At 41.4% G+C, this 13,661-nt stretch overlaps 1 protein-coding gene across 1 annotated transcript; it reads right to left on the bottom strand.

Moving 5' to 3' along the window:
* Positions 1-1,287: 1,287 nt before the first annotated feature.
* LOC121540571 (troponin I, fast skeletal muscle) lies at positions 1,288-7,479 on the bottom strand. Its single transcript, XM_041849543.1, has 7 exons — positions 7,404-7,479; positions 3,521-3,554; positions 3,385-3,421; positions 2,313-2,441; positions 1,931-2,020; positions 1,682-1,855; positions 1,288-1,513 (listed from the first exon to the last, which is right to left on the bottom strand). Exons 2-7 carry the CDS (start codon positions 3,526-3,528, stop codon positions 1,433-1,435), a joined length of 519 nt encoding a protein of 172 aa, XP_041705477.1. The 5' UTR covers positions 3,529-3,554; positions 7,404-7,479; the 3' UTR covers positions 1,288-1,432.
* Between the last annotated feature and the right edge of the window lie 6,182 nt (positions 7,480-13,661).

The raw sequence follows: 13,661 nt of genomic DNA, 5'->3' as shown, positions 1-13,661 counted from the left end.
AGGGAGAGAGAGGAGAGAGGAGAGAGAAGAGAGAGAGAGGAGAGAGAAGAGAGAGAGGAGAGAAGGGAGAGAGAGGGGAGAGAAGGGAGAGAGAGGAGAGAGAGGAGAGAGAGAGAGAGGAGAGAAGGGATAGAGAGAGAGGAAAGAAGGGAGAGAGAGAGGAAAGAAGGGAGAGAGAGGGGAGAGAAGGAAGAGAGAGGAGAGAGAAGAGAGAGAGGAGAGAAGAGAGAGAGGAGAGAGAAGAGAGAGAAGGGGGAGAGAGAGGAGAGAAGGGGGAGAGAGAGGAGAGAAGGAAAAGAGAGGAGGAAATGGAGAGAGAGAGGAGAGATAAAAGTAGAGAGACAGAGGAGAAGAGAGAGAGAGGAGAGAGGAGAGAAGAGAGAGAGGAGAGAAGAGAGAGAGAGAGAGAGAGAGAGAGAGAGAGAGAGAGAGGAGAGAAGAGAGAGGAGAGAAGAGAGAGAGAAGAGAAGAGAGAGAGGAGAGAAGGGAGAGAGAGAGAAGAGAGAGAGAGAGAGGAGAGAAAAGAGAGATGAGAGGAGAGAAGGGAGAGACAGGAGAGAAAGAGAGGAGAGAAGAGAGAGAGGGGAGAGAAGGGAGAGAGAGGAGAGAAGAGAGAGAGGAGAGAAGAGAGAGGAGAAGGGAGAGAGAGAGGAGAGAAGAGAGAGAGAGAGGGCTCCCGAGTGGCGCAGCGGTCTAAGGCACTGCATCTCAGTGCTTGAGGTGCCACTACAGACCCCCTGGTTCGATTCCAGGCTATATCACAACCGGCCGTGATTGGGAGTCCCATAGGGCGGCGCACAATTGTCCCAGCGTCGTCCGGGTTTGGCCAGTGTAGGCCGTCATTGTAAATAAGAATTTGTTCTTAACTGACTTGCCTAGGTAAATAAATGAAGATCAAAAAGAGGAGAGAGAGAGGAAAGGAGAACAGGTGCTCTACTGACATCTTGTGGTATATATATATTATATAATAACTATATTATTGTAAATTGTTTAGTATATTCTTTATTAAATTATGAAATGATTAATTCAATATAAAAAAAAATTGTAATTATTAACACACATCTAAAATGTGTAACTAAATCAAGCCAATCGTTATTGAGTTAATTTAATCTATGTTTTAATTTAATTGTATTTTCATCAAGTTATTTCGTTTGACACATTATATTCTAATGATGTTGAAATTTATGATGAAATGTTTGTAGGAAATAAAATCCTGAGCCGTCCTCCCCTCAGCAGCCTCCACTGTGTTCAAGAGATATACACATCAAAAGTAACCAAAACATACTGTCTACTTCAAAGTATTTAATTAATTACTGGACTTTGGCATTGAATGTTGGACATAGGTAAAATGGGTTTTCTTCAATAGCTTTTTACAATTGACATAAATACGTTTAAGTTAAATGGATTGACAAAATTACTCTAATTCAGTCCTTTATGCGGTCTCAAACTTCTTCTTCCTGCCATCCATGCCAGCCTGTTCATCAACGTTCTTACGCCAGTCACCGACTTCCTCCTGCATGACAAAAAGTTTATGATGTGACATTCTTAGTGTTTGAGGATATAATATGAAATACATGTAACTGATCCTTTCCTCAAAGTTCTGAGCACATTCGGGACAACTGCCGTCAACTCCTACGGTACTGGGATTCTCTGCTTTGTAAGTTTCCACACAAATACCCACCTCCTCTTTGACCTCCTTCTTCACTTCTTTCAAGTTGGCTCTGAAATCCATGGAAGCCTTGTGCTTGGTGCCCAGCAGAGCTGCAAGCATAGCATCAGCAGACATACGCACTTTCTTCAGAGCTGGCTTCTTTATGCCCTGGATCTCAACCACTTTCATCTTCAGCTCCTCGATCTGTAAAGAGGGTGAGTCAACACCAGCGGTAAATGTTTACAGGATGAGGACAATATGGAATCCAATGTACTGTACCTCTTTGTCTGCCTTCTTCACTTTTGCCTCTGCATCATATCTATCCTCATCAACCTTGTCGATGGTCTGAGCCAACTTTTTAACCATTTCCTGTTGACACACAAACACATCACATATCATTTGAATGAGAAACACTGTGAGTCTCTTAATGGTCTCTTCAGCTTTTGGCACAGATCAATCTCATTCAAATCATTTTCATTTCTAAGCAAATCAAATAAATCCAAATGCAGCCTTAACACATATCGCAAAATCAAATATGTAGCATGAAAGATAATTAGGTTAGGATGTTGTGGTACCCATTGTATGTTTGTATGGATCATTGTATATGTCAGGTATTCAAAACAGACTAAATGAGAATGAACTGGTCAGAATGGTACAATACCTGCAGCTCAGGAAGACCCCCAGACATTACCGGAGCAGGGCAGCTTTCTGCCATATACTCTGCCTTTGTCGTTTTCAAGCTTGCTGCTTCTTTCTCCAGCAGGTCTTTGGCAATCGCGAGCATCACGCTCTGGAGGCCAAGGGGAGAATAGGTGTCAGAGCAGCTAACACAGACCACGACTAGGCAAAAACATGTAGGACTCACCAATGCAAGGTTAGGCCTAGTGTCAATTTCAGACACTCTCAAATGTACTGTATTTCCTTATAAATTCAAGAAAGTAACCTTGTGGTATTAAGTGTCTGAATTAATAATTGACAGCCTAAGCACGTTAACTTCAGGCACCTGCCAGCTACTGTTAACTTCAGGCACCTGCCAGCTACTGTTAACTTCAGGCACCTGCCAGCTACTGTTAACTTCAGGCACCTGCCAGCTACTGTTAACTTCAGGCACCTGCCAGCTACTGTTAACTTCAGGCACCTGCCAGCTACTGTTAACTTCAGGCACCTGCCAGCTACTGTTAACTTCAGGCACCTGCCAGCTACTGTTAACTTCAGGCACCTGCCAGCTACTGTTAACCTCAGGCACCTGCCAGCTACTGTTAACTTCAGGCACCTGCCAGCTACTGTTAATTTCAGGCACCTGCCAGCTACTGTTAACTTCAGGCACCTGCCAGCTACTGTTAACTTCAGGCACCTGCCAGCTACTGTTAACGTCAGGCACCTGACAGCTACTGTTAACATCAGGCACCTGCCAGCTACTGTTAACGTCAGGCACCTGCCAGCTACTGTTAACTTCAGGCACCTGCCAGCTACTGTTTATCTGCCGTTTGTGTTTGTCTTGAAAACATATTACACTATAATTCGTACACATAGTTCATTTGTGGTTATTTCATTAAATAAGGAAAGTTATTTTATATCGCTGCTGTGCTCGCACTTTTGACATGTCATCTTTGCAAATAAGAATGGGTTATTAATTGACTTACCTGTATAGATAAATGTTCAATCAAAGGAGAATAAGAACAAAACAGTTTTTCATATTGGAGGGGGAAATTGGGTTAGTTCAGTATATTTACCTTCAGATGACCCCTGCGACTCGATGTCATCTTTTTCCTGTGAGAGGAAGAAGTAGAAAACATTAAAGGATCAAGATGCACTCAGACAATTGATCACCTCTCGGATTTATTGAGACAAATTTAACATTATACTTACTCTGACATCTTGCTTGTTTATTTTTTTTTCACACCTTGTATAAGACAGAAATGAAAAGATTCAAAACTTTGACAGAACAAGTGTTGTTATAAATGTGTATGTTGCACTGTGATAGAGTCAGAAGAGCAGTAATAATTATGTATCTACAGTGAGGGAAAAAAGTATTTGATCCCCTGCTGATTTTGTATGTTTGCCCACTGACAAAGACATGATCAGTCTATAATTTTAATGGTAGGTTTATTTGAACAGTGAGAGACAGAATAACAACAACAAAATCCAGAAAAACGCATGTCAAAAATGTTATAAATTGATTTGCATTTTAAATTAGGGAAATACGTTTTTGACCCCTCTGCAAAACATGACTTAGTACTTGGTGGCAAAACCCTTGTTGGCAATCACAGAGGTCAGACGTTTCTTGTAGTTGGCCACCAGGTTTGCACACATCTCAGGAGGGATTTTGTCCAACTCCTCTTTGCAGATCTTCTCCAAGTCATTAAGGTTTCAAGGCTGACATTTGGCAACTCGAACCTTCAGCTCCCTCCACATATTTTCTATGGGATTAAGGTCTGGAGACTGGCTAGGCCACTCCAGGACCTTAATGTGCTTCTTCTTGAGCCACTCCTTTGTTGCCTTGGCCGTGTGTTTTGGGTCATTGTCATGCTGGAATACCCATCCACGACCCATTTTCAATGCCCTGGCTGAGGGAAGGAGGTTCTTACCCAAGATTTGACGGTACATGGCCCCGTCCATCGTCCCTTTGATGCAGTGAAGTTGTCCTGTCCTCTTAGCAGAAAAACACCCCCAAAGCATAATGTTTCCACCTCCATGTTTGACGGTGGGGATGGTGTTCTTGGGGTCATAGGCAGCATTGGGGATTAAGTTCATTTTCATGGCAAAGAGGGACTTTGCAATTAATTGCAATTCATCTGATCACTCTTCATGACATTCTGGAGTATATAAAAATTGTCATAATCAAAACTGAGGCAGCAGACTTTGTGAAAATTAGTACAGTGCCTTGCAAAAGTATTCATCCCCCTTGGCGTTTTTCCTATTATGTTGCATTACAACCTGTAATTTAAATGGATTTTTATTTGGTTTTCCTGTAATGGACATACACAAAATAGTCAAAATTGGTGAAGTGAAATGAAAAAAATAACTTGTTTCAAAAAATTCGAAAAAATAAATAACGGAAAAATGGTGCGTGCATATGTATTCACCCCCTTTGCTATGAAGCCCCTAAATAAGATCTGGTGCAACCAATTACCTTCAGAAGTCACATAATTAGTTAAATAAAGTCCACCTGTGTGCAATCTAAGTGTCACATGATCTGTCACATGATCTCAGTATATATACACCTGTTCTGAAAGGTCCCAGAGTCTGCAACACCACTAAGCAAGGGGCACCACCAAGCAAGCGGCACCATGAAGACCAAGGAGCTCTCCAAACAGGTCAGGGACAAAGTTGTGGAGAAGTACAGAACAGGGTTGGGTTGTAAAAAAATATCAGAAACTTTGAACATCCTACGGAGCACCATTAAATCCATCATAAAAAAATTGAAAGAATATGGCACCTCAACAAACCTGCCAAGAGAGGGCCGCCACCAAAACTCACAGACCAGGCAATGAGGGCATTAATCAGAGAGGCAACAAAGAGACCAAAGATAACCCTGAAGGAGCTGCAAAGCTCCACAGCGGAGATTGGAGTATCTGTCCATAGGAACACTTTAAGCCGTACACTCCACAGAGTGGCCAGAAGAAAGCCATTGCTTGAAGAAAAAAATAAGCAAACATGTTTGGTGTTCGCCAAAAGCCATGTGGGAGACTCCCCAAACATATGGAAGAACGTACTCTGGTCAGATGAGACTAAAATTGAGCTTTTTGGCCATCAAGGAAAATGCTATGTCTAGAGCAAACCCAACACCCCTCATCACCCCGAGAACAACATCCCCACAGTGAAGCATGGTGGTGGCAGCATCATGCTCTGGGGATGTTTTTCATCGGCAGGGACTGGGAAACTGGTCAGAATTGAAGGAAGATGGATGGCCCTAAATACAGGGAAATTATTGAGGGAAACCTGTTTCAGTCTTCCAGAGATTTGAGACTGGGATGGAGGTTCACCTTCCAGCAGGACAATGACCCTAAGCATACTGCTAAAGCAACACTCATGTGGTTTAAGGGGAAACATTTAAATGTCTTGGAATGGCCTAGTCAAAGCCCAGACCTCAATCCAATTGAGAATCTGTGGTGTGACTTAAAGATTGCTGTACATCAGCGGAACCCATCCAACTTGAAGGAGCTGGAGTAGTTTTGCCTTGAAGAATGGGCAGAAATCCCAGTGGCTAGATGTGCCAAGCTTATAGAGACATACCCCAAGAGACTTGCAGCTGTAATTGCTGTAAAAGGTGGCTCTACAAAGTATTGACTTTTGGGGGGTGAATAGTTATGCATGCTCAAATGTTCTGTTTTTTTGTCTTATTTCATGTTTGTTTCACAATAAAAAATATGTTGCATCTTCAAAGTGGTAGGCATGTTGTGTAAATCAAATGATACAACCCCCCCAAAAAATCTATTTTAATTCCAGATTGTAAGGCAACAAAATAGGAAAAATGCCAAGGGGGGTGAATACTTTCGCAAGCCACTGTATTTGTGTCATTCTCAAAACTTTTGACCACGGCTGTAGAGATCACTTTAATTACACAGCAAGTAGGAGTCTACCCTGGTTCACTTTACTGGGGTATATATATATATTTTATATGCTGATCCAGGACATTTGGACAATCTGCAATTTTAGCATATTATTTGGCAGCTAGACACTGGCAATAGAACACCTTCCAACTAGTTTCACATTGCAGATATAAGCGTGCAGATATGAGATATTCACAAGCATGTATCATATTGCTGCTTCCCACTTGGAACATTTTAATGATTTAACAGATAGGATTTCAACCTATTCAGATGCCAAAAACATTCTCAATGATCGTTTCATATTTCCCTGAGGTAGACAAATCTAAACTGATATTTGGCATGCTAAATTATGATCTACTTAATTTCTGAGCTGCTGACCTACATAGCTACAACTCTTCTTTTTATTTTACTACCATACACAATTAGTACCAAATATTTTTGAGTCACTCTTATGGATAGATAAAGTGTTGATTCTTTAAAGGGATAGTTAAAGTGTTTCTTAATTTTTTGTAGCTTTTCTTCCAACTTGTTGTTGTTTCCTCCAAACCATTTCAAAATAACTAGCTAGCTAACAAAGTTAAATTCTGTAGATTCCCAACATCTAGAACACTACCTGTTCGGGATTTTTTTTTGAAAAGATTGCACACCCATAGCAGAACAAAAACATCCAGGTAACAAGGTTCCCTTGAGCATCATGTTGGGCTGATACATACAATCTGCCTACGAAGTAAAATATTCCTAGTGACCAAGAAGGCTCAAACTGTTGAGCTAGCTATACTTCCTAAATAGCTAGATTCACATTTGGTGACGCAAAACAATTAAACATTCAAATTCCTTAACATCTGTCAATCATGTGCACATAATGAATAATTTCAAATAACATCTATCACATAAAAAAAACAAAGGTGAGGATACAGACATGTATTTGTTCCCACACTTATATCCCAAAAACAACTTAACTGTCACACATGCATACATTTTTCATGTGGGAGGCCAAAGGAATTGATCCCTCAACCCTGGTGTAACAAGCACTGTTCTCTACCAACTGAACCATACAGGACCACACTTCTACTGTGATCTTATTATCTCACAATGTGCAGAAACCAACAGCTGCAATACTAGATACATTTCAAAGCAGTCAAGAGACAGGAGCACATTATGGATGCTGGAACACTATAAGATTCCACTATTATCCTCACCTGTGAGAAAAATAATGATGAAAAATGAAGAGCAGCTGTGAGAGAGGGAGAGGATGGCAAGCCGATGGCAGATTAAATGAGGGAGTACACAGTATTAAATACTGATGGGTGGACACCAGTGGTTTATCCCCCCCCCTCAACATGGTAATGTTTCCTCCAGTAGGTCAGTCTTTATGGTAATGGTCAGTGATGCTGCCGGCCCCCTGTCGGCCTGATATACTGCCCTGTCATGCCCTGTATCATGCCCTGTAATCTAAATATAGGCTCCACATTGACCATAACTACAGTATCAATAATATTTCCACGTCTTGCTCTGTAACGTGAATAATAACAAGCAACATGCAACTGCTTGTCACAATTTCATCCCCTCTATAGATTCTTGTTGTGATTGAGTCTTAATTAATGAATGATAAATGAATGATAAATGAATGTGGTCACAGTAGGCCTACACTACAGGGCCAGATGTAATAAGTGTTGCTAATACTGCATCTTATGGTAGGATAGGGGTCTGATCCATACTTTAACCCAGGGCCGGCTCTAGCCTTTTGGCTTTTGGCCCTAAGCTAGATTTGGTAGGGGGCCCCCCACATCACGGCAAAACATTTGAGTGGCACCCCTCTTGACGGTGGAGAGAAACATTTTTGTTTTAAAGGCCCAGTGCATTTTCCTTTGTTTTATATATATTTCCATACTATGAGGATGGAATACACTGTAATACTGTGAAATTGTGAAAATGATGATAGTGTAAGAACTGTTTGAATAGACCGCCTGAAATGTCAAACTGTTTTGGTGGGATGGAGTTTAGGCCTGCCTGGTGACATCCCCAGGTGGGAAATGTGTTAATAGACCAATAAGAAAGAGAGTTCCAAACCTCTCTGCCAATAACAGCTAGTTTTCTGTTTTCCCCTCCCCCACTCAGACCACTCCCAGACAGTCCTAGCTAAATTCTTGCTTGAGAAATTGCTCTTTTGCTAAGAAGCAATTTTGGTTTCTTTTTGGCAATTTTTATTGAAAACAATCAAAATCAAATCAAATTTCATTTGTCACATGCACTGAATACAACAGGTGTAGACTTACTTACTTAAGAGCCCTTTTCCCAACAATGCAGAGTTTAAAAGTAAGAACAATTTGCCAAATAAAAAAGGGAAATAGTAAAACAATAAAATAACAATACCGAGGCTATATACAAGGAGTCCAGGCTCTGTCGTAGCCGGCCGCGACCGGGAGACCCATGAGGCGGCGCACAATTGGCCCAGCGTCATCCAGGGTAGGGGAGGGAATGGCCGGCAGGGATGTGGCTCAGTTGGTAGAGCATGGTGTTTGCAACGCCAGGGTTGTGGGTTCGATTCCCACGGAGGGCCAGTATGAAAAAATAAAAAATTATGTATGCACTCAGTAACTGTAAGTCGCTCTGGATAAGAGCATCTGCTAAATGACTAAAATGTAAATGTAAAAAATGAGTCCAGTGAGTGTGCACATGGAGCCAGTGCAATAAAACAAAACAAAAATACAAAGGGGGTCAATGCAAATAGTAGTCCAGGTAGCCATTTGATTAACTGTTCAGCAGTCTTTTTGCTTGGCGGTAGAAGCTGTTCAGGAGACTTTTGGTCCCAGACTTGGCGTTCCGGTACCGCTTGCCGTGCGGTAGTAGAGAGCACAGTCTATGACTTGGGTGGCTGAGTAAGGTACCGTAAGGTACTTATGTCACGATCGTCAGGGAGAGAAGTAGACCAATGCGCAGCGTGATGAACGAACATGTTACTTTATTTAATAAAGCACGAAACAAAACAACAAACGACTCGTGACGTCCTTGGTAACAATGACCAACACGGAACAAAAACCCACAAACACAAAGTGAAAAACAGACAGTTAAATATGGCTCCCAATCAGAGACAACCAGCCAACAGCTGACACTCGTTGCCTCTGATTGGGAGTCACTAAGGCAAACATAGAAAACAACAAACCAGAACCCCCAACATAGAAACACACCACATAGAACAAACACACCCTGGCTCAACAACTAGAGTCCCATAGCCAGGGTGTGACAACTTAATTGTTACCCAGAAATGATTTGACATTGAGATAAAAATGGCTCCTGCAATTCTACACATTTTGCCAATGGGCATAGAGAAAATTTTGCAGTTTTAAAACAAGTTTAGTGCAATTCTATAACTTGTGCCATGGGACAGAGATATTTGTATTGATATCTTTCGTGGTCCTCTGTAGCTCAGCTGGTAGAGCACGGCGCTTGTAACGCCAAGGTAGTGGGTTCGATCCCCGGGACCACCCATACACAAAAATGTATGCACGCATGACTGTAAGTCGCTTTGGATAAAAGCGTCTGCTAAATGGCATATTATTATTATTTATTATTATTTTTGTTGTTGCAGTTTTACAACTAATTTCCTGCAATCTACAGATTGTGCCATGGGGTGGAGAGACTTTTTTGCAGTTTTAAAGCACATTTTCTGCAATGCTACACATTTTGTAATGACTTATGCCATGTTAATATGATATGAGTGTAAATGACTAACAAAATCAATGGAGGCCCTCTGGAGGTCAGGGCCCCTGGGCACGTGCCCTGCGTGACAGGTCGGTATTCAGCCATGATTACTACAAGTTTAGATAGCTGGCTAGACTAACTACCAATCAAAAACTTGTTAGCCGACATGGCTAATTGAGTGACTGTCAGTGACTGATATAACAAGAGAGAAACTGCTGATCCACAACCACATTTCGAAATTGCACCTGGTGTATTCCATTATTCTAACTCTCAATAGTAAGTTGAGACCCAACTGAGTTCCCCCCAATTTTTTTATAAATAAATAAATAATAATTGGTTGGGGACCCTAAGCGACCGCTTACGTTGCTGATGCCTGGAGCCGGCCATGCTTTGACTATCCTCTTTCCTGAGCAGTGGCGGCTCCTGAAAAAATTCTCAGGAGGGGCAATTTTTCTGATGATTTAGGTGACCTACACACATTTAAAAAAAGATATGTCCAGCAACAACATGAAGACAGGGGCAGCATATAAGTCAATACCAGAAGCATTTATTGACTGATCTCAAAAGTGTTGGCTTACCAGGGTTGGTGGAGCCCTCAGTTTCATCTTTGCCTCGCAAAGCTAACTCAAACACTCCGCAAAACTTCACACACTGGATTAGCCGGCTGAGGATGTGGCGGTTCTTGCTAATGTCGTAGTAAATATATTTGTTATAGTGAATATGGAATATGATATGTTGAGTAAAATGTTGTGCTAAGATCTATTTAGGTCAGGAGCTGGTTATAAGTTATGTTCCTATCCAATAACAATGGACAAAAGGGTCCTATCTTGTCAGCCTTGTCAGCAGGTGGCCAAGGACAACACCCACGCCATAGGCCTCTCAGTTCTTCCAACTCACGAGTTCTTGCTCTGAGGACACACACACACACAAACACACACACACACACACATCATCACTGTTAAACACACACACACACACACATCATCACTGTTAAACACACACACACACACACACACACACACAAAAATCCCCTCTCTTAGGCTGAACATTTGAAGACAGAGAACCCGACTCAGAGCCAATGCAACAGTGACAGTAGCCTGGAGGGGACCTCGCCCAACTCATCAGGACCAATCAGAAGATCAGAACTACTAGATTGAACCTACTTCATTTATTGCATAAAATGTCTGCACACAATGTTTCGGGGCTCTCTTCAGATAATAATAATAATAATAATAATATGCCATTTAGCAGACGCTTTTATCCAAAGCGACTTACAGTCATGCGTGCATACATTTTTGTGTATGGGTGGTCCCGGGGATCGAACCCACTACCTTGGCGTTACAAGCACCATGCTCTACCAGCTGAGCTACAGAAAGTGGATACTCATGGATGCGCATTGCAATTGTAAAATGTCAACACAATTGGAGACACCACGTCATTTTTGGAGACATGTTATTGACAGTAAACTATTGTAGATGCGACTGCTAACTAAATAAAACATTTTAGCTGGCTAGCTAATCATCTTAGCTAAATGTGGGGCAAACAATTCAGTTATTTACCGTTAATTTGAGGGATTGGGGTGAAAGAAATCGAGTTACATAGTGATACTTTACGATATACTGTATTGACAATATCGCAATATTTTAGCGCTAGTTGGCTGTACCTGCACCAAAACACCATTATTGTTCCTTCATAGCTTGTTCTCAATCTTTTCACATTGGGAGCCAATTTGTTTTCAGCACTTTTATTTCCATGACTGATAAAAACTCGTTCTCATGGCTTTCTGATCCCTCTGCAACAGACATATGGTGCGCAATAAAATCACAGTATCGAATCGCAATACGTATAGAATCATGAGACTCGCAATGCTGATGCATATATCTTATCGTGAGGTTCCTGGCAATTCCCAGCCCAAGTTCATTTGCCACAACAAATCTCTTCGCTAGCAAACGCAATGTGTCTCCAGCAATGTTTACTTTTTTGACGTTCTATGGCATCTCCACTTTCCAAGCATATATGACCACATGTAATATTTTGGTAAGTGATGCAAATAGTGAACTATGTAGGGCCAGGATGTAAAATATATGTAGCTGCAGCAATTTCTCTTATCTGATATGGTAAGTAATGGGGCTTGATTTATAGCTCCCTAAGAGTTTGACGAACGGGTCCGTGAACGCGATTGCAGATATCTTTACCTCTGAATAAACTGCCTTATATTATACAATTATCCACCTTGTCCAAAAGTCTCTACTTTTTCTCCGTTCTCCAGTAAACTTGTTTTATCAACAATAGTAAGGTTCAATGACACAGAAAGCAGTTCAATGTCGGGGTACAGTCGCTCTCTTACCAGGATCGCGGTCCGCTCTGACCAGGGTGAAGGTGGCCGGCTCCACCTCTCTGCCAGCAGCGTTTTCATTATTTAGTCCGTTCGTAGCGGGTATGTACACGATCAACAAGATCAGTCCAAAACCGAAGATCAGTCCAAAGCAGAATGTTTGCAGAATGTTTGTAAACTAAGTCTACAAATTAAAAACATAAAATAACGCCACACTGCAGGTCGCAACATAGACGCTGATAGCCGCCATTGTCTTAGTTACGTTCAACGTTACGTCACGTATGACGAAAGCGCGTAAGTGCATGCACACAGACACCCATAGAGAATGTATTGAAAGCTTTGAAATGTGAAAAAATAGATTTTACATGACAGGCTATGAGAGACTTCTGGGCGATTTTCAACCTGACTGAAATCGCCCAAAAAAACGGGCGGGGCCATTTGAAGCACGACTTTAGCCTGATTTGACATTTAGTGGCTGGCAGATCAGACGTGAACACTGATAACTGCTGTTGCCGTGATATAATTTTTTATAAATTTATTTAAAAAAAATATATATATATATTTTTTTTTTTTTATAATTGATTAGAAAAAAAATCCCTTCCTTTTCCCGTTTGGCAGTGCGTCGCCCATATCGCCCTATTGAACAAGCCGTCCCTGTTCCTGAGTGTTTATTTCGGTCATTTGGCTTCAGAATTAGCTGGCTGGCTAACCTTGTAGTTCTAGTTCTATATCAACCAGCCATCTGCTAAAATGTAAAGGCCCCTCCAAATAAAATATTTTCTGGAATTTGTGGTGGCAAACATTTCTGCGGCTCTTTATTACATTTTAGTCATTTAGCAGACACTCTTATCCAGAGCGACTTACAGTAGTGAGCGCATGCATTTTCATACTGGTCCCCCATGGGAATCAAACCCACAACCCTGGCATTGCAAGTGCCATGTCCTACCAACATAGCCACACAGGACTTCAAACAATATTGTAGGCGGTTTTGCAAATGTGCCTTACTGCAGGCAAGAAGAAGAGGTACAGACAGGGGAATCATGCACCCTCTGGTTGATCAGTTATAGAAGATATTGTCATGCATTGTTCATACAGAGTTATGCTCCAGTACGCTTCAACAATGCAATCACAACTACAACCATTTCTCTTTCATCTCATAAAGCACCATGATCTAAAAACTATCCTGACTTCACTCACCCAATATCCATTTTCCATTCAACATATATATCTACCCAGATTTCTCCGTTTTTCATGTACCCAGATTTAATTCTACACTGTCATTGACAATAAAACCAAAGCACTTGTCGATAAATCACATCAAAGCTGCTGTAAGTAAAAAGGCAAAGATGATCTATTACACAGATGATCCATATCTGAAATGATGACTTATTACACTGGCCAGCCAACAGGTTTCTTATTT

This window comes from Coregonus clupeaformis, chromosome 26, assembly GCF_020615455.1.
Source record: "Coregonus clupeaformis isolate EN_2021a chromosome 26, ASM2061545v1, whole genome shotgun sequence".
Taxonomy (NCBI): domain Eukaryota; kingdom Metazoa; phylum Chordata; class Actinopteri; order Salmoniformes; family Salmonidae; genus Coregonus; species Coregonus clupeaformis.
This window is presented reverse-complemented; position numbering and strand designations above follow the sequence as displayed.